This window comes from Diabrotica virgifera, chromosome 8 (assembly GCF_917563875.1).
Source record: "Diabrotica virgifera virgifera chromosome 8, PGI_DIABVI_V3a".
Taxonomy (NCBI): domain Eukaryota; kingdom Metazoa; phylum Arthropoda; class Insecta; order Coleoptera; family Chrysomelidae; genus Diabrotica; species Diabrotica virgifera.
Genome location: NC_065450.1, coordinates 144,856,295 through 144,879,189, shown reverse-complemented (window position 1 = coordinate 144,879,189; position 22,895 = coordinate 144,856,295). Strand labels below are relative to the sequence as shown.

At 33.1% G+C, this 22,895-nt stretch overlaps 1 protein-coding gene across 6 annotated transcripts in view; it reads right to left on the bottom strand.

Annotated features, from left to right (window-relative positions):
* The window catches only part of LOC126889350 (lanC-like protein 3 homolog), a 228,725-nt gene that overhangs the window by 3,053 nt on the left and 202,777 nt on the right, over positions 1 to 22,895 (bottom strand). For all 6 annotated transcript variants that reach the window (XM_050657590.1, XM_050657587.1, XM_050657589.1 and 3 more), the window contains exons 2-3: positions 17,486 to 17,851; positions 2,914 to 3,213 (exon numbers count right to left, since the gene is read on the bottom strand). In XM_050657590.1, the coding sequence (XP_050513547.1) occupies positions 2,914 to 3,213; positions 17,486 to 17,786 (601 nt within the window). In that variant the 5' untranslated portion in view covers positions 17,787 to 17,851. The remainder of the gene's footprint in view (positions 1 to 2,913; positions 3,214 to 17,485; positions 17,852 to 22,895) is intronic.

Here is a 22,895-nt window from a genome sequence, read left to right as displayed (position 1 = left end):
ATGATACCAAACACGACCCCCCACGGAGAGGGGTAGGAGGTAGGTTTAAAATTTTAAATAAGAACCCGCGACATTTCGAGATATTAGATCGAAAACTGAAAAATACACGTATTCAATATATTTTAAAAAATTATCGAATGGCACCAAACACGACCCCATACGAAGGTGGGGTGGGGTACTTTAAAATCTTAAATAGGAACCCCCATTTTTTTATTGCAGATTTGGATTCCTTACCTAAAAATAAGTAACTTATTCGAGACATTTTTTCGAATTATGGATAGATGGCGCTATAATCGGAAAAAACGATTGTTGGAAATGGAAAGCCCCCACTAAAATGGAAAACTTAACTTTTTTTGGTTTTAGGACCTACTCTTCACAACGCAATAGGTCCCCATAACGCTCGAGTGACTGCACATTTAGCATGCTTTCCTCCCCTACTATAATAAACGAGTTTTTTGTCTTATAATTTCATATTTTTGTTTATCACCTATCAGTTAATAAAAATAGAATGCACATTATTTAAAGTTTTATCATTTTATATACACTCACAGACAAAAATATTGCATATTTTATTTTTGACGTACATCTTTTTCCTTTTAAAAAATTTTGTACTTTTTATAGCTAAATAAGTTGAGCTGAACTATCCTACGTATATTTATTGTCAAGTAACTTGCATATTGCAGAGTCACAACTAATTTGTAGAGAAATTAATGAAATAGTCTGATTTTGCTTATAACATTTAATTAGAAAAAGAAACAATAACGACAATAGGACAATTTTTTACGACAACATTGTAACAATTTAGTACCTACTATTTCCTCCTCTAGCTCTAATGATTGCCTGCATCCTTCTAGGCATGATCCGCAGAATATCTTGGATGGTTTCATGCGGAAGTCGATTCCATTCTTCCTGTGCAGCAATTCTTAATTCTGCAATTGAGTTTGGAGCTGGATTTCGTGCTCGTATACGTCTTTTTAGGATGTCCCATATATGTTCTATGGGATTTGCATCAGGGCTCATTGGTGGCCAGTCTAGAGCCTCAACTCCAAGATATTGTATGACTGTTCCTGCGGTATGTGCACGGGCATTATCATGCATTAGCACAAAGTTATCATACCCAATGAAGCCGGCATAAGGAAAAACATGCTCTTCAAGGATGTTCCGTATGTACCAGTTAGCATTCATTCGAATATTCACCTCAATAAGCTCCGTACGACTCTCTTAACTAATGCCACCCATAGCATTATGGAACCGCCACCAAAACTAACATGTTGTACAAGACTACATTCTGCGAAACGTTCCCCAGACCTTCTGTATAGTCGATCACGTCCATCTGGCTTCCACAATTGTATCCTCGTTTCATCTGTGAAAATAACTCTTCTCCATTGATGTTCGTTCCAGTTAACGTGCGCTCTTGCAAAGTGCAACGTTTGAGTTTTATGCCGTGGTAGAAGAAGTGGAACTCTGGCAGGCCGTTTTGGATTCAAACCAACCTCTTTAAGTCTTCGAGTTACAGTTTTGGCACTTTCATTAACTTGTCTTGTGATCAGTAACTCATTTTTGAGATAAAAAGCTGTAAGTGTACGATTTCGCAAAGATTTAAGTCTTAAATATTGGTCATCTCTTGGCATTGTACATGTTTTTCGTCCTTTACCAGGTCGCCTTTTGTATTCGCCTTTTGTATTCCTCAGTCTCATTGTATCGCTTTACTATACGAGTAACAGTCGACTGATGGATATTCGCTATTTACTCAATATCCTCTTGTCTGCAACCCTCATTTCTTAAAGTAACAATTCTAGCACACACTACCTCACTTAAATATGGCATATGAGCAAAAAAACTGCAGAATCGAAAAATAAAACTATTCAACTGACATATTCTAACTGACAATTCAACAAAACAATAATTGTCAAGTCGCCAAAGCACACTTTCCATATGTTGTTCTGAAGCTGTTTCCTTGTGGCATTTTTATAATTAAGTATTTTCTATGGGGAATAAGCCACAATTTTACTAAAAAATGAATTTATTAACGTTTCGAAGCCCAAATCGGGTTTCGTTGTCAAAATACAAAATACTGTATTTTGTATTTTGACAACGAAACCCGATTTGGGCTTCGAGACGTTAATAAATTCATTTTTTACAGTATTTTGTATTTTGACAACGAAACCCGATTTGGGCTTCGAAACGTTAATAAATTCATTTTTTAGTAAAATTGTGGCTTATTCCCCATAGAAAATACTTAATCACACTTTCCATACTATGCAGTGTTCGTTAATTTGTTACATTATTGCATATTCAGTTATAAAGACTATGTTTAACCATTTATTTATCTCTAATAAATTAAAATACATCACATAAATAAATAAATCAAATACATAGATAAATAAATAAATAAAAAAAAATACTAACATTTCAAAGATAAAAAATAAACAAATAATAACGATTGAAGATAAAATATGCAATATTTTTGTCCATGAGTATATTTTTAGTCACCTTCGGCTTCGGCCAAATTAAGTTTAAAATTTTCGAAACAAAAAAATTTGAACTTCGGGTCAAAAATTTTGGAAAAAAATATTATGCTATAGGTAATAAAAAATCCTACAAAACGAAAGAGAAAAAAAGTTTCTACGATGATCAGAACCGAAGATATCACCAAAAAACGAAAAAATACATTTTAAAAATTTTTTACTCGAGTACTTTTTGATGTAGAACAGCAGGGTATTTTTATTTTTGGAATATTGCTGGGGGCATTTTCACTATCTTAACCTGGTAGACCCAATTTATAGCAGTAATGTTGCACAGTGCATTATGAATTGGTTCTAGGCAAATTGAGACTGACGTACCACAGAAATTTTTTTAGTTATTAGTGCATAATCTAGCATTCTAATCTATAGTTTATATTGTATATATTACCTTCCGCATCTTGTTCACCAAGTAAGAAATCTATACTGTTCTTAATATCTTTAGCTTCATTCGGATGTGAATCCATGTAACCAGGAACTGTCAATAGTACTTGGAGTATAGAGCAAAGTCCATGAGCAGCGCCTAAATATTCTACTTCATAATATGAATACATAAGAGGACAACGAGAATCGTGAGTTCTAGAGTAGTCTCTTCCTGATTTTACAATGATATCACAAATTTCGTAAATGTCATTCTTCCTCAAAGGAGTGTTTGTTTCTGCAGCAATCCAAAGAGCTCCCAGTACGTAGCCTAAAAATTGTATTAAATGTAGAGAGAGAAAAGGCAGTTTTTGTTTTTATTTGACTCAGAGTTGGACAGATCTCCAGATAGCTATTTCTGGCTCTCAGGCGTTATCAATGGAGCTATGTAGTCACGACTCTGAATCAAACACTAACAGGCTGCCTTATTTAAGGGAAATTACCGCGAATGCAATAATTCCACCTAGGAGACGCAAATCAGCAACATCTCTCGTAAAACGAGGAAGACGAAAAGTCCCAGATACAAAGTTTACTACAATTAAACAATTAAAATAACTAAAATCAAACAATAAACAACATTTTAAATCTAAGACTTTTCGTTAAGAAACTGCTTTCTGGTTGCATCCCGTATCTCCGGCTTATACAGTGCTATTGTTTGTTTTTTAACCAAGAGGAGTGATTCAAATTTACCGCGCCGTAATGCTTGTTTCTAATTGGTCCAACCGCAGGCAAGTTTACTCCACTGTTATTAAATTTTGACACTAATGACATTTATGAAATTTTGGCACTTCTGTCATTTTATAGGTTAATTAAGTATATCGGCGATTTTTTGTGTTTTCTGCATTACTCCTTTAATTTTTAGATTTTTAGTCTACTTTTATATAAAAACAGTTATTTTTAGAACTCTTTAGCGATGTGTTAGTATAATATAATATGAACGGATTATCATCGAAAGCTGATATGATCAACGAAAAAAGAAGATGAATTTGGTGACTTTTCTAGTAACTTTCTTGGGTGTGAATCTGTCTTTTTAGTTTACTCCTCTTGGTTAAAAAATCAACTTTTTATAGTCAAAAGTCTGTAACCCCCCTCATATCTTTTGAACGGTTATATCTATAATAGCGTTGATTGAAATATTAATACTGGTTGAAATATTAAAACCAGTATTAATATTTCAATCAACGATAATAGTGAAATTTGGAGGGACGAAATAAACGAATGTAAGCTTCTTAACTAGTCATGACAGGTGGCGTAATATTGACAGATGACGTTACAGAGCCACTGTGATCGATAATTTTAAATGGGTCCTTATGGCAATTGATACCTCGTTTGAAAGGTATTCAAAATACCTATTCAGTCGTACTAATTTTTTTTGGGTTTTAGTTGATTTTGATTTTGGTAAATACAGTAAAACCTCTGTTAACCGAAATAATTGCGGGAAAGGTCGTTTCGGATAACAAAAATTTCGGTTAAAAATAACATTGATTTTTGTATCTTTCTTATATCAAATTACCTAGTATTCTTGAGCACAGTTGGTATTAAAAAATACTATGAGGTGAATTCGTAATGTGTTGTATATTTAATTATGTTCTTTAGAAATATACATCCACCAGGTATAAACCCATAAAGGTGTACATAAGAAAACTGCATACATTGACTGAACACTCAATGACAAAATATAAAATAAAATAAAGAATAACCAAAAATGTTTCTGTTGTTAACACACATACACAATAATAAACAAAGACCTTAATAAAGAAAAATAACATGGCATCAATTCGATAAGCTATTGCGTATTTCGCGTTTAAAGATGTTAAAACTAAGAAAAAAATGTCCACAGATCTTAGTTATTTACACTTCTGCACATACTTTTTATCGGACAATAGAAATTATGTTGCGAATTAAAGTCTACAAGACTAAGCAAAACATCGCTATTAATTAGGCAATTGACAATTTTGAAGATGAATATTAGGCCGTTTATTTCACGCTGCTTACGCAGTGAATGGAATCCAAACTCAGAAAGGAGTAAATTATAGCTATAGCCTCTAACCGGATATCTGTTATATTTTTTGAGGTAATTAAGAATCTTTTTGAACAGATTCAAGATTAGAGACAAGTTCTGCATGATTAGGATTCCATACCACGCTGCAGTAATTAAGTTTACTACTAACTAGTCCAAAGTATAAACTATGCAAAGCTTCCACAGACGTTACATCTCTGCAGCTTCTAATAATATATCCTAAAGATTTGGTTGCTTTAGAGACCACGGTATTAATATGAGTTGAGAATGTTAATTTACTGTCAAATATAACACCAAGATCTTTAAACTCTGAGGTAGAAAACAGTAAAATGTTGTTGACCTTATAATCGAAATGTATGTTATTGATCTTTCGGGTATAGGACATTACTTTACATTTCTTTATATTTAAGGATAGTTGATTATTGAAACACCATTCATAATGGCAGAGATATCCTGTTGAAGTTTAACGCAGTCGGAAATATGGATAATTTTGCGAAATATTTTCATATCGTCCGCGTACAACAGTGTTTCAGAGTCTACGATGGAGCAGATATCATTAACAAAAAGGAGAAATAATAAGGGACCCAGATTTGACCCCTGAGGTACTCCAGACGTGGCAACAAAACGAAAAGATCGAAAGCCTTGATATTCTACGAACAAACTCTTATCAGTTCAATATGATTTCAGTAATATTTGAAAGTTATTGGAAATTCCAAACTGATCTAATTTTGTTAGCAATTTATTGTGTGAGACTCGGTCAAATGCTTTACAGAAATCAGTGTATATGACGTCCACCTGTTGTCTTGAATCTAAAGCTGACGAAACATATTCTGTAAATATACAAAGATTTGTTGCCGTACTCCGAGCTTTCACAAAACCATGTTGACTGCTGGTAATCAAACAACGCACATGATCATACAAGTAATCTGTCAAGATAATTTCGAACAATTTAGAGAATGCTGATATAAGAGCGATAGGTCGATAGTTAGATATATCAGAGTTTGAACCTGATTTAAAAATAGGACAAACTCTTGTATTTTTCCACGCAGTTGGAAATGTTGTTGTCTTAAGAATGAGGTTAAAAATTACAAGTGGTTCTATGAATGACTCGACGTGACATTTAAGTATCGAAACAGGAAAATTATCAGGACCGCAGGAAAATTTATTTTTTAATTTCTTTGCACCTTCTATAATATCGTTACTGGTAATTTTACCGATATTAAAGTAAGAACTTGGATTATAATTAAAATCAGATGTAACAGAAGGAGAGCTATTACTATCAGAAATATAAACACTCTTAAAGAAGTTTGCAAATGCGTTTACTATATCTTAACTCGTGGTAAACTTATCACTACCGTATTTCATCAGACCAGGTATCCGTGATTTATTATTTTTGGCATTAACAAAGTTCCAAAATTGTCTCGCATCTGACTTAAAAGAATTTTGCACAGTTGGTATTAAAAAATACTATGAGGTGAATTCGTAATGTGTTGTATATTTAATTATGTTCTTTAGAAATATACATCCACCAGGTATAAACCCATAAAGGTGTACATAAGAAAACTGCATACATTGACTGAACACTCAATGACAAAATATAAAATAAAATAAAGAATAACCAAAAATGTTTCTGTTGTTAACACACATACACAATAATAAACAAAGACCTTAATAAAGAAAAATAACATGGCATCAATTCGATAAGCTATTGCGTATTTCGCGTTTAAAGATGTTAAAACTAAGAAAAAAATGTCCACAGATCTTAGTTATTTACACTTCTGCACATACTTTTTATCGGACAATAGAAATTATGTTGCGAATTAAAGTCTACAAGACTAAGCAAAACATCGCTATTAATTAGGCAATTGACAATTTTGAAGATGAATATTAGGCCGTTTATTTCACGCTGCTTACGCAGTGAATGGAATCCAAACTCAGAAAGGAGTAAATTATAGCTATAGCCTCTAACCGGATATCTGTTATATTTTTTGAGGTAATTAAGAATCTTTTTGAACAGATTCAAGATTAGAGACAAGTTCTGCATGATTAGGATTCCATACCACGCTGCAGTAATTAAGTTTACTACTAACTAGTCCAAAGTATAAACTATGCAAAGCTTCCACAGACGTTACATCTCTGCAGCTTCTAATAATATATCCTAAAGATTTGGTTGCTTTAGAGACCACGGTATTAATATGAGTTGAGAATGTTAATTTACTGTCAAATATAACACCAAGATCTTTAAACTCTGAGGTAGAAAACAGTAAAATGTTGTTGACCTTATAATCGAAATGTATGTTATTGATCTTTCGGGTATAGGACATTACTTTACATTTCTTTATATTTAAGGATAGTTGATTATTGAAACACCATTCATAATGGCAGAGATATCCTGTTGAAGTTTAACGCAGTCGGAAATATGGATAATTTTGCGAAATATTTTCATATCGTCCGCGTACAACAGTGTTTCAGAGTCTACGATGGAGCAGATATCATTAACAAAAAGGAGAAATAATAAGGGACCCAGATTTGACCCCTGAGGTACTCCAGACGTGGCAACAAAACGAAAAGATCGAAAGCCTTGATATTCTACGAACAAACTCTTATCAGTTCAATATGATTTCAGTAATATTTGAAAGTTATTGGAAATTCCAAACTGATCTAATTTTGTTAGCAATTTATTGTGTGAGACTCGGTCAAATGCTTTACAGAAATCAGTGTATATGACGTCCACCTGTTGTCTTGAATCTAAAGCTGACGAAACATATTCTGTAAATATACAAAGATTTGTTGCCGTACTCCGAGCTTTCACAAAACCATGTTAACTGCTGGTAATCAAACAACGCACATGATCATACAAGTAATCTGTCAAGATAATTTCGAACAATTTAGAGAATGCTGATATAAGAGCGATAGGTCGATAGTTAGATATATCAGAGTTTGAACCTGATTTAAAAATAGGACAAACTCTTGTATTTTTCCACGCAGTTGGAAATGTTGTTGTCTTAAGAATGAGGTTAAAAATTACAAGTGGTTCTATGAATGACTCGACGTGACATTTAAGTATCGAAACAGGAAAATTATCAGGACCGCAGGAAAATTTATTTTTTAATTTCTTTGCACCTTCTATAATATCGTTACTGGTAATTTTACCGATATTAAAGTAAGAACTTGGATTATAATTAAAATCAGATGTAACAGAAGGAGAGCTATTACTATCAGAAATATAAACACTCTTAAAGAAGTTTGCAAATGCGTTTACTATATCTTAACTCGTGGTAAACTTATCACTACCGTATTTCATCAGACCAGGTATCCGTGATTTATTATTTTTGGCATTAACAAAGTTCCAAAATTGTCTCGCATCTGACTTAAAAGAATTTTGGGATCTTTCAACAAATTTTTTATATTCTAGTTGTATTTCTAATTTAATAGTTCTGAGATCTTTAGCTCGTTGGAGGTAAAAACAATATTTACTTCGTCTATACATTCTCAGATAATGATGTTTACGTTAACTTTGGCGATTATTTCAGATGTAAACCATGCTGGATATTTTTGAGATCTAGTTGAACTAAGTGGAACACATTTATCTATAATTTCTTGGAGAGACAAACTAAACGAATCTACAGCAGAATCTACATCTGAAAAATGTTTTAAATGATTCCAGTCCATTTCGGTTAAAAGTTTGTTAAATTTATTTACGTTATATTTTCTAAAATTAAGACGTTTCTGATTCGGAACAAAATATTCATCTTCTTTGACTTCATACGGAAAATCACAAGTTAAAGCAGGATGATGATAATCAATAGGAACTAAGGCATTGCCTTCAGGTGTAACTTCGCAACTAAAAACTGACGGTGTTACAATCAAATCTAATATCTTTCCATGTATATTTTTTATTTTGTTACATTGTACAGAATCTGTATAGTTTAATAATTGAACAAATCTATTAATTAAAGGAGGTATTTGACTATTATTAACATAATATGCCGCAAGATCTGTTAAATTAAAATCTCCAATCAAAACGACCTCATGAGTTTCATGGAAAGTTTCAATATAGTCAAAAAAATCAGAATACTCACTAAATGTCACGTTAGGTGGGATATAAACTGTTATAAAGAAGATTGGTTTGCTATTGGTTTTGAAAACTTTAACACATAAAACATCAATTTTTTTATAGGAAACACTACACTATGTTGTTCTGAATGACACACGTTATTATTTACAGCAAAAATCACTCCTCCTCCAAACTTGCCAAAACTTCGATCTTTACGATAAACTGTGTAGGTGTCTTCAGGAAATAGTTCACTACTGCGTACTCCATCCCGAAGCCAAGATTCTGTGATTGCAATAATGTGATATTGTGATATTAGGACAATTTGAAAAAATATAGTTGTTTTCGAATTTAGACCGCGACAGTTTTGATAATATACAAAAAGTTTGTCATTATTTTTCGGTGATCCAGTGGATGATACTACAGGTTTTTTGAGACAATAAATGGTAGACTATGTTTGTATTTTATAATCAAATTTCTTTCACCTGCTGCCAAACGATCGCTAAGTTCCTTTTTGATTTTTGAAGTATACTCACGTTGCGTAACAGTTTGATCTGACCTCATATAATATATATTTTTATAACAGTCTATTGATTTGAGTTTGGGATTTAGCTTTAAAAAATTAGTCACTTGATTACTATTCGGAAACGTAACTTTAATTGGACGACACTTATTTGAGTTGGCTGACGGTTGTAGACCTAAACGGGAAACATGTAAACCATTTAATTGCGGATTTCGATTCATTGATATAGCTGTAAACATATTTTCAATATAAGCTTGCAAATGAATTTCAGTTTCAGGAACACCAAATATTAAAATATTACTTTCTTTTCTTTTAATTAGGTGCAACTCTGTCGTTATTTTTATCATATCGAAGGAATCCCCTTTTTTGTTTAAGTTAATTAGGCTTGCCTTAATTGTTGACAATGTTGACAATTTAACATCAAATTCTTTCTGTTTCGCGATAAAAATTTACTTTCTATTAACGAAATCAGCCGTTTTGGTTAAACGATGTTTCGGTTAAAAAAGTTTCGGTTAACAGAGGTTTTACTTTAAATTAAACAAATATAATATTGTATTCTCGCATTTAATTAATAAAAATTCAAATGTCCGCCTATGTTTTTTTTGTCAAAAAAGTTGACGTTTTTCAATTCTCTAATAGTATTTACGTCAACGTCAACCTTTTTCACAAGTAATCATATGCGGAATTTTGAGTTTTTATTAATTAAACTCATTAAACTCGAACAAAATTAGTATGACTGAATAAGGTATTTTCAATACCTTTCAAACGAGGTATCACTTGACATAAGGTCCCATTTAAAATTACCTGTCATAGTGGTGCTATAAAGTCATCTGTCAAATTTCACTATTATAGGTATAACCGTTCAAAAGATACGAGGGGGGTACGGACTTTTGACTAGCACTGTATAAGCACGGTGACGACGAATATAGAAAAAAGCAGAAAGGGCATGGTCACTGGTCACATATCTACTTTCTTTTCGTCTAGGAAAAGGACCGAAAGACAGTACCGAAAGATAGTTAATTGTTTAATTGCAGTAAACTTTGTATCTGGGACTTTTCGTCTTCCTCGTTTTACGAGAGATGTCGCTGATTTGCGTCTCAAAGGTGGAATTATCGCATTCGCGGTAATTTCCCTTAAATAAGACAGCCTGTTAGTGTTTTATTCACAGTCGTGACTACATAGACTAATTGCTAACGCCTGAGAGGCAGAAATAACTATCTGGAGAAGGTGGTCCAACTCTGAGTCAAATAAAAACAAAAACTTCATTTTCTCTTTTTCATCTTTACTCAGATTTTTGAGTACTTGAAACTGTCTTTCGGTCCTTTTCCTAGACGAAAAGAAAGTAGATACGTGACCATGCCCTTTCTGCTTTTTTCTATATTCGTCGTATCCGTGCTTATAAAGCCGGAGATACGGGATGCAACTAGAAAGCAGTTTCTTAACGGAAAGTCTTAGATTAAAAATATTTATTATTTTTATTCCAGTTATTTTAATTGTTTAATTGTAGTAAACTTTGTATCTAGGACTTTTCGTCTTCCTCGTTGTATTAAATGTGTTTGTAAAATTCTTTAGTTCATTACATATTTGCAAAATTAGTTACGTCCTATTAAAAAACAGAAAAGTTTTACATCAAGTACAAGAATAGGAATTTAATATATCTCTAAAAGGATAGCTAAAAAAGTCAAACTGGATGTCAAACCTCTTAATGTGATAGTGATCTGTGCACCTGCAAACAACGGAGATACCACCACAAGATCGAACTTTTATGAACACCTTCCGATTGTAATAAACCAAGATCACAAACTATGAATATATAATCATTATGGGCGATTTTAACGCCCGTGTTGGCAATAATACAGTTCTGGGAATACAGCAGTAGTATAATGAAAATCATGATACAGTCAAAAAGACAAAAACCTTAATCAGTGTGTTTTGCTAGTGTTGACTTATGGAGCCGAAACGTTGACCATGACAAGGAGAATAGTGCAAAAGATCCGCGTGTCTCGAAGGGCGGTGGAGTGTGCTATGTTGGACGTTTCACTACGACAAATATCAGGAGTGGCTGATGCAGTAGAGAGAATAGCAAAACTGAAACGGAACTGGGCAGGTCACGTGACTCGAATGACATAACAAATGGACAAAGCGGATACTGGAACGGAGACCAAGAGATGATGCCTACCTCAGCAGAGGTCGTCCACTAACATGTTGGACTGATGTTCTAAAACGGTGTCATAGAAATTTAATGCAAGAGGCACAAGATCGAAACAGATAGAACAGATAGACAAGGTGAAACAAACAAACTGGTGGAATGCCGAAATAAAACAACAAGTGAAAACTAAGAAAAAACTTTGGAATAATTATTTAGGAAATTATTTAGTTGGCATCAATTTGGACAACAGCTGGAACACAATAGCAAAGAAAATCAAAAACTTTTTTATAGAACATTAAAATCTCTGAGAACAGACAAACCTAGTAAAGATATGAGAATTAAAAACAAAGAAGGAAAAATAATCACAGAAGAAAAAGAAATTATTGAAAGATGGCGACAACACTTCCAAGAATTATTAACTACCACAAAAGAGGATAGGAATAAAGAAAACAGTAACGCGACAGGTAGTGAAGAACAGAGAACAAGCATCGAGATAACAATCGAAGATACAATAGAAGCAATAGGCAAACTTAAAAACGGAAAGGCACCTGGATACGACCATATACCACCGGAAATGCTGAAGTACATGGGAATGAAAGGCGTAAAACAATTAGCTGAAATATTCAAAGAAGCAAGCAAAAAAGAAACAATACCGAAGGACTGGGAGATAGGAGTAATAGTACCGATATATAAGAAAGGAGACCACAAAGATTGTAACAACTATCGAGGAATTACACTATTATGTTCTTCTCTCAAAGTCTATGAAACAGTACTAGAAAAAAAGCTGAGAAACATTACAGAAACTACTTTAAATGAAGCACAGAGTGGCTTTAGAAAGGGACGAGGAGTACAAGACCATATTTTCACGGTAAAACAAATAATTGAAAAAACGTTACTGTCTAAAAAGAAAGCATATATGGCCTTCATAGACCTGGAAAAGGCATTCGACAGGGTAAAACGACAAACTGTGTGGGACAGCTTGATAAGAAGAGGTGTTTACGATAAACTAGTTGAAATCATCAAAAGTCTTTATGAGAGAAATAGGAACTACATAATACATAAAAACATGAAATCAACAGAATTCGAAACAACTGAAGGACTAAGGCAAGGAGGTGTCATGAGCCCAACCCTCTTCAACATCTTTATGGACGAAATCATGATAGAGTGCACACCACAACTAAAGAAATTGCATGTAGGGTACAGGAATCTCCATAGCGTAACCATTTCGGAATGTGCATTCGCAGATGATGTAGTAGTTATCAGAAAAAGAAGAAGACCTGCAAAATAACCTGCAAGCATGGAATCACGCATTATGTAAACAGGGTATGAAGATAAATACACATAAGACGAAGACCATGGTAATATCGCAAGAACCAGTCGTAATAAATATGCAAATTAATGAGGAGGCAATAGAACAAGTAAACCATTTCCAATACTTGGGCGTTACAATCGAAAATAATGGAAGGCAGGACAAAGATGTTGAAGAGAGGATAAGTAACACATCAAAACTATTTCATGCAATAAAAAATAGCTTCTTAAACAAAAAGGAAATCACAAGAAAAACCAAACTAACTGTATTTAACACCATATATAGACCAGTGCTTACATACGGCTGTAAATCATGGATACTAACTAGAAAACTAAAAAGCAAGATACAAGCCCTAGAAATGAAGTATTTACGAAGAGTTAGAGGAGTGACAATGAGAGACAGAATAAGAAGCACAGATATACGCACAGATCTTAAGACGAAATCTGTACTTGAGTATATTGAAGAAAAACAACTAAGTTGGTGGGGACACATGAAAAGAATGAAAGACAACATACCGGTGAAGAAAATATGGGAAGCCAGGATACAAAAGAAAAGAAGTAGAGGAAGACCTAGAGAAGATTGGGATACAGTAGTCGCTAAAATCATCCAAAGGAAGGGGAAAACAATAGCAGAAGCAAGCCGATTAACATACAATAAGAAACAATGGTCAACATTTGTACACACGTGAAAGGATGTGCCAGTCCCGACACTGAAAAGTAAAAGGGACTCAAAAGACTATATATAATAATATCTAAAAGGATAGCTAAAAAAGTCAAACTGGATGTCAAACCTCTTAATGTGATAGTGATCTGTGCACCTGTAAACAACGGAGATACCACCACAAGATCGAACTTTTATGAACACCTTCCGATTGTAATAAACCAAGATCACAAACTATGAATATATAATCATTATGGGCGATTTTAACGCCCGTGTTGGCAATAATACAGTTCTGGGAATACAGCAGTAGTATAATGAAAATCATGATACAGTCAAAAAGACAAAAACCTTAATCAGTGTGTTTTGCTAGTGTTGACTTATGGAGCCGAAACGTTGACCATGACAAGGAGAATAGTGCAAAAGATCCGCGTGTCTCGAAGGGCGGTGGAGTGTGCTATGTTGGACGTTTCACTACGACAAATATCAGGAGTGGCTGATGCAGTAGAGAGAATAGCAAAACTGAAACTGAACTGGGCAGGTCACGTGACTCGAATGACATAACAAATGGACAGAGCGGATACTGGAACGGAGACCAAGAGATGATGCCTACCTCAGCAGAGGTCGTCCACTAACATGTTGGACTGATGTTCTAAAACGGTGTCATAGAAATTTAATGCAAGAGGCACAAGATCGAAACAGATAGAACATTATGAGGGAGATCTATGTCCAGCAATGGACAAGTGAAGATTGAATGATTATAATGAAAATATCAGAAATGAAAACGGAGACCTTTTGACGGATCTCTGCAGCATAAACGAAATACGTATTAACAATACATTTTTCCCCCACAAAAATTAGCAACACAAATGACTTTTGAAAACCCTATGAGGCTATATTCTGTCGAATAGAGAGTTACATCCATCACAAATCTTGGATGTAAAGGTATGTATAGATATGCGCGCCGTGCGTTCTGGGCCGACAGAAGTTGGATCGTGTGGCCACCGTTTGTGTGTCACTTGAAAACACGTACTAACGCGTACTAATCTAAAGGTACGTATAGATATTCGCGCCGTGTGTGCGGTACGCGTTCGTGAGATTAGTACGTGTTTTCAAGTAGCACGCAAAGTGCTGTTTCACATTATAAGAATTTTGAACGTGCGAGGGTTTTCTCGTGCGGTAGTTTTGGCGCACTTGTAACGCACACAAAAAGAATTGAGTCGCACGAAGATATTTTGCTGTGTTGTTTGGTATATTAGTTTTATTTACACTTTGTGGCTGAGGTCGGTACATGATACGATGTCTGATATGTATCATTAAAATGGGTATATTTTGTCCTAATGTACTGTAATGCGTATTTAATCATTTGCAATTTCTATTTTGTCAGTTATTATTTCTTATAGGCCTGGATCCCGCGTACCAAAAAAAAGTTGATTAATAACAAGCTGAAAATTTGTTAATAGCTTAACGGTGCCTAGTCGGACAAACTTTGATGTACGGGAACACTGGAACAGGGGAAGTTTTAATTGTGGAACAGGTTAAAAATTTGGAACGTCAGACTACGAAAACGTCCCATCTATTTTGTCGGACATAACTTCCAATTGATTTGTTATCCTTTCATTAAACTGTCACGCAAAACTCAGACTGCTATTTATCATCAACATAATGCCTGCAATTTGATATGTTCTACTTGTCGGACTTGTTAAAATGCCCAGCTGGTAATAAATACCAGTCTGATTTCTGCATGAGAGTTTAATGAAAGGGTAACAAATCAATTGGAAGTTCTGTCCGACAAACTAAATGGGACGTTTTCGTAGTATTACGTTCCAAATTTTTAACCTGTTCCACAATTAAAACTTATCCTGTTCCGGTGTTCCCATACATCAAAGTTTGTCCGACTAGACACCGTTAAGCTATTAACAAATTTTCAGCTTGCTATTAATCAACTTTTTTTAGTACGCGGGATCCAGGCCTATTATGTTTTTAATTAAAAGTCTTAATTTGTTTTTATAATCGTTGTTCTACTAAGTTATTTGTGGAATCTTGGATTAACTCATCTAATTAGCTCATACAATATATGTAATAAACTATTCTAAATGGAAAATAAGCCACAATTTAACAAAAAAAAATATTTTACTAACGTTTCGACATCCGATTTGGGCGTCGAAACGTTAATAAAATAATTTTCTAGTTAAATCGTGGCTTATTTCCCATTTAGAATAGTTTATTACAAAAATACCACAAGGAAATAGCTTCAGAACAACATTACAATCTATGTTTTTCATGTACATAATTTAAAATACCGTCTTCCACTCGTTTTTAAATGTTGTTCCCCTCGTTTTAAATGTTGTTTTTAGATAATTTCACACAAGACGCGACGGCGGCCCTACTCCAGTCTTCCGAGTCGTTTACCCTATAAAACTAAATATAATTTCGTAGAATAAAAGGTATAGTTATATTATATCGTTATTATATGGAGCGAAATCAAATTATAGCGTTGTGGTTACTTATTGTCGAAGAAAGAGAAATAAGAGGAACCGAATGCATTGGGTCCATCCTATGAACGCAAAAAGATACGATTTATAGATTTTTGTATTCACACATATTGATGGAACACCCTCTATGCTCAACGTTAATTGCAACTATGTAAAATAAAATTTATTATAATACATATACTTAGCAGTTTTAATTACTGTTGTTATCAGTAACATATAATTAATTTTGCCGTGCTTACCAAATAAGTTTTTTCTTTATCACCTAATTCGTCAAATTCACTGTTAAGTGCACGGTATACACCATTTCAAGCATTTCTAGTCAAGTTTCTATCTTTATATATTTCTATATAATAATATAGTGTAAATAAAAATAATATACCAAACAACACAGCAAAATATCTTCGTACGACTCAATTCTTATTGTATGAAAAGGACAAGTGTGTCAAAACAATCGCACGAGAAAACCCTCGCACGTTCAAAATTCTTATAATGTGAAACAGTCCTATATGATTATGAGCCACCATTGGAATGTTGTCATACATTCTAACCCTTGTACGTTAAATTCTTATAATATGAAACAGCGCAAACGGTGCGCACACGATCCAACTTCTGTCGGCGCCAAGAACGCACGGCGTACACATGGCGCGAAGTGCGCGGCGCGCATATCTATACATACCTTAATGAACCAGCCACGAACGCGTACCGCACACACGCGCGAAGTGTTCGGCTCGCATATCTATACGTACTTAAGAGCACAACATCAGCAGAAATAGGATGTGATCATAAATTGGTATTGTTCAAGATCAAAATGAAACCACATAATGACAGTAAATGACCGTTAGGTTATGATCGAAGAAAAGGGAAAAGGTCTCTTCATTTGCTTAATTAACTACCAAAAGGCAGTTAACAATGCAAATAATGAGCCACTAATACAGACGTTAAACAAAATTGGACTCAATGGCAAAGATATGAGAATGATACAACAACTATACTGGAACTAAAACAGCAGAAATTAAGCAAATAAATACGAGAGAGGGTTGCATCTCTTCATCTCTATCATTTTTGTTCGAGATTTATGTGGAAAACTGCAATACGTAACGAATATTGTTAATAGAGTGAAAGAGGAGTATGGACTTCATAATAATATCGCAAAGATCAAGTTGATGATAATGATAATTAGATAGTAGTACAATAGTCAGAATAGCTGAAGAGGAGTCCATGTGTTTTCAACATCCAGTATGAATACCCACATACTGCAGAGTCTATACCTACTATTCCATTGGTATAATGACTAAAAAGAAATCTTATACACCTAGAGATATTTAATAAATCTTACCTGCTCTACCAACAAAGAGTTCATCAGATCCATAATTAAGAAAACGCTGTTTTTTCACAGTATTAGCTGAGTCGTAATATAATTGAATATACTGATTGCTTTGATTCAGATCTCCTAAACTGTTGAAAACTGTGGCTGCTACAGCATAAATTCCAGCATTTCCTAATATGAAAGAGGGGATACTATCTGTTTTGTTGCAGCTTGCTACTGTTATTGCCGGATTTAGGTAAGTTACAGCTTGTCTTAAATACTGAGATTGCTTTGATGAAAGTGTTGGAACCTTGCTAAGGTGGTAGAACATATATGCTATCCCAGCAGTACCTAAATAAATTCCATCTCCAGCATTCTCTTCTGTTGGCTTAACACCTAATAATAATATTAGAATTATTTATCTCTTTATTTACTAATCGAATGTTCACAAGATATGTGAATTTTATAGCATAGTTTGTAATACAGTGAAATCTAGAGATATGGAATTTCAGATTAGGAAACATCCATAAACTACGTCGTAAAAATTTTGGAGTTCCGTCATAAAGCGTCATTTACAGAGTTGCCCCCCCCCCTCATGGCGACATCGCAATTGCAATTCATGACCCTCCTTTTAGTGAGTTTTTTAAATTCTATGTTATTTCTGGGTTTTATTAAAGTTAACTCTCAAAGTTTATAGTCCAGGGTAATAAGGTTTTTTCCATGACACTTGACCAGCCAGGGTACTGAAGCGTTTTTTCGACAGGTAATACCTATAAGATCAAATTGTAACTATTTCCTGCGTAGGATCTGGCGGCCATTTTTATTTATAAACAATTAAGTGTCAAAAATGGCATTTTTCACTTTTTTTTCAAATCAATGGAAAACAGGGAAACTTATGGTTTTTTTAGTACAAATATCTTCGAGATTATGGAAAAAGCTTTAAAATGACGTATTACAAAGTTTGGTATATCCATTTATTGTTAACATAATTGCGAAAAAAGTTCGGCATTACAAAAAAAATTATTTTCACAATAACTGTTGTAAAAATTAGTGTACATCTTTGAAATTTGTGTCAAATAAGGGTTCTTTGGTGCTTAATATGTGATAACAATTTCAAAGCGATTCATTCAATTGTTTAAATTTTATTCAAATTGTTTATTATAGAGAACATTTTTTTTGCAATAACATAAGTCAGAAGAAAATGACGTTAGAACCATTCCACAGGTGTCAAATGAAAGACCAGGAGCTATATTTTCAACTTGGTTTAAAAAAAGTGAATAAAAAATGCATTTATTAGTAATACATAATTATGCAAAAGTATCGTAAATCTTTCCTTATAAACTTTTTATTTTGTTATACCGGGTGTCCACTTATATTTTACCCCATTTTAACTGCCTATAACTTCTAAACGGTTCAAGATAGAAATATGCGGTTTTCGCTGAAATGTTTTATTTTAGTAAAAGTTTTGTCTGAATGGATTGCATTTTTTATATCGCTTTCAAATACGAAATAAAAAATGGCGGATTTTTGAAAAAAACTTTTTTGACATTTTTTAATGGAACACCCAGTATATTTTTTTTGTAAATTGAAAGAAAGGTCATTCACCTATCCAGCGATATAAAGTTTTTCAAAATCGGTTGTCAAATCACTGAGTAATTAATTTTTAAAATGAGGGGTGCAACGTGGATATCACATACCTAAATAACATAACTGAGCAAAATGATATTATGTTATGTGATTTCCACATTGCATCTCTCATTTTAAAAATTAATTGATCAGTCATTTGGCAACCGATTTTAAAAAATTTTATATCGCTGGATAGGTAAATGACCGTTTTTTCAAGACACCAAAAAAATATACTGGGTGTTTTAATAAAAAAAGTCAACAACGTTTTTTTTTTCAAAATTCCGCCATTTTTTATTTAAAAGCGATATAAAATTTTTTAAAATCGGTTGTCAAATAACTGAGCAATTAATTTTTAAAATGAGAGATACAATGTGGAAATCACATAACTTGCTTAGTTATGTTATTTAGGTATGTGATATCCACGTTGCACCTCTCATTTTAAAAATTAATTACTCAGTGATTTGACAACCGATTTTGAAAAACTTTATATCGCTAGATAGGTGAATGACCTTTTTTTCAATTTACAAAAGAATATACTGAGTGTTCCATTAAAAAAAGTCAACAAAGTTCTTTTCAAAAATCCGCCATTTTTTATTTCGTATTTGAAAGCGATATAAAAAATTTCATCCATTCAGACAAAACTTTTACTAAAATAAAACATTTCAGTGAAAACCGCATATTTCTATCTTGAGCCGTTTAGAAGTTATAGGCAGTTAAAATGGGGGAAAATATAAGTGGACACCCGGTATAAGAAATTATACATATTTACTACGATTTTTTATCAAAATGATATAGATAACATTACTTGGTAGTTGTGCACTTAAAACAGGGTAAAAAAGTTAATTTCTTTGGAAAAAGTTATTCAAAAAGTTTATAAAGAAAAATTGACGATACTTTTGCATATTAGTTATTATTTTTTATTCACTTTTTTAAACCATGTTGAAAATGTAGCTCATGCTCTTTCATTTGATACATGTGGAATGGTTCTAAGGTCATTTTTTTCTGACTTATGTTATTGCAAAAAAATGCTCTCTGGGATAAACAATTTGAATAAAATTTAAACAATTGAATGAATCGCTTTGAAATTTTTATCGGATATTAAGCACCAAAGAACCCCTATTTGACAAAAATTTCAAAGCTGTGCACTAATTTTTACAACAGTTATTGAGAAAATATTTTTTTTGCAATTCCGACCTTTTTCCCAATTATATTAACAATAAATGAGTATATCAAACTTTGTAATACGCCATTTTAAGGTACTAGTACACTTTAGCAGACCAAAAATAAGCATTTTTTCAAGATTTTTTTTCTCAGGGCCTTTATTAGAAATGAACATAAAACTTTTTACATATTAAAAAAAACAGTACATCCTTTATAAAAGGTATATTTAAAATCCCTAAAATGGGCTACATCACAATCAGAACTAGTTTTCGACTGCCACCTGACTTCCACCATGTAATCAAGTCACAAAACAGCTCAGATGTTACCTAGGGCATAATGGTAAAATATTTCTAACATCCATGTTTTATTTGGCATCTTTAACCGATGTTTCCTTAACGGACAACGTATATAGGGCTTTGACCCTCATATTTTTGTAAAATTATATCTTGGTGGTTAGCATGTAAGCTTCACGTAAGCACTGATGATGACTGGTAAACCAGTCGAAAACTAGTTCTGATTGTAATGTAGCCCTTTTTAGGGATTTTAAATATACCTTTTATAAAGGATTTACTGTTTTTTGTATTACATGGTATACAGCCAACTACAGGAAAACTTTTTCCTTGTGGAATTTTTTACATATTAATAACTAACTCTTAGAGAATACAAAAAATATACCTTTTTTCATTTATGCACGTACAATAATATTGTAGAGGCCTCGAAAAGAAGTAGTTCCGATGGCGGACAGTTAATCTCAGGAGTGGGATCTCTGAAACAAAAAAATCATACAGCATTTGAAAGAGGAAGGTTTCTTACGTAACAATTTACCACCGTTAGTGAAAAATTCCGCAAAAAAAAACATTTTACGGAAATTTGAAAAAAAATTGTCAAAAAAATTGCCCGTTTTCTTCAGTTTTTCATGGTTAAAAAATATTTATTTGTTATTTTTTGGTCAAATTGTGGTAAATTGTCAAGTAAGAAACCTTCCTTTTTCAAATGCTGTATGATTTTTTTGTTTCAGATATCCCAATCCTGAGATTAACTGTCCGCCATCATTTTTCGAGGCCTCGACTTTTGTGCCCTCTACAATATTTGTGTACGTGCATAAATGAAAAAAGATATATTTTTTGTACTCTCTAAGAGTTAGATATTAATATGTATAAAGTTTTATGTTCATTTCTAGTAAAGGTTCTGAGAAAAAAATTATTATTTTTGGTCTCCTAAAGTGTACTAGTACCTTAAAGCTTTTTCCATAATCTCGAAGATATTTGTACTAAAAAAATCATAAGTTTCACTGTTTTCCGTTGATTTGAAAAAAAGGGGGAAATGCCATTTTTTGACAGTTAATTGTTTATAAATAAAAATGGCCGCCAGATCCTACGCAGGAAATAGTTATAATTTGTTCCTATAGGTATTACCTGTCGAAAAAACGCTTCAGTACCCTGGCTGCTGGAGTGTCACGAACAGGGTATATTTTTGTCTTATTACCCTGGCCTATTATTTACGAATGTGTCCAAATCAGTATTATTATGTAGCTCATTAACATCCTCTTACTCTTTTCTTCTAATTCACTGCACAGCTAATTAGCTTTATTTGGACAAAAGACAATATTTTTTCGGAGTTCCTCTGCTTTCTTAACGGCATCTTACAAATCTTGACACTTATTTTGTTTTGATTATTTCAATGCCATTTCTTTTCTTAAGTAAAAATACAATTTATTAACTAAATAGAATAGAATAGAATGTATTTCTGTTCATTCTTGTAGAATTGTTTCACACAGAGTATTCAGTAATTATGAACAGTTTAATATTTATTGCTTCCAGACGTTGTTCTGTACACCGTTTGTTTAAACACAAAGAACAATGTTTTATTGTTTGTTATTCTGTACAAAAGTGCTAGTAATATTGTCCTTTTGACGTCGTCTGTCCATCGTGTAGGTGGTCTACCTCTACTTAACTATTTAGATGGGAAATAAGCCACAATTAAATTGAAAAAATAATTTTATTAACGTTTCGACGCCCAAATCGGGTGTCGTTATCAAAATACAAAATACTACTAAATTAAACAAAAATGTTGCTTAGTAAAAAATTCTTCTAATATTTTTTTTTAATCTGAGTCGTTTATATTGGTAATTCAGACATATATTATACATTTTAAAGTATTTTTTACTAAGCAACAACTCTCTCTCTCTCTCTCTCTCTCTCTCTCTCTCTCTCTCTCTCTCTCTCTCTCTCTCTCTCTCTCTCTTGTCGTTTCCCCATTACCGAGGATCGTGATTTCTTCCAATATTCCTAACAATGTTTCTCCATTGGTCTCTATCTTCAGCTGCTCTAAGAGCTTCGCAGAATGAGTTTCCAGCTGAATGCTTTATTTGGTCAGACCATCTAGTTGGTGATCGTCCTCTTGATCTTCTCCCCGGAAGAACAACAACAACATTTTTGTTTAATTTAGTAGCATATATTTTGTATTTTGACAACGACACCCGATTTGGGCGTCGAAACGTTAATAAAATTATTTTTTTTCAATTTAATTGTGGCTTATTTCCCATCTAAATAGTTAATTATAAAAATGCCACAAACAAATAGCTTCAGAACAACATTATTTTTTATGTCGTTCTTTTGTGTTAATATATTATTGTTTATATCCCAACAACGTT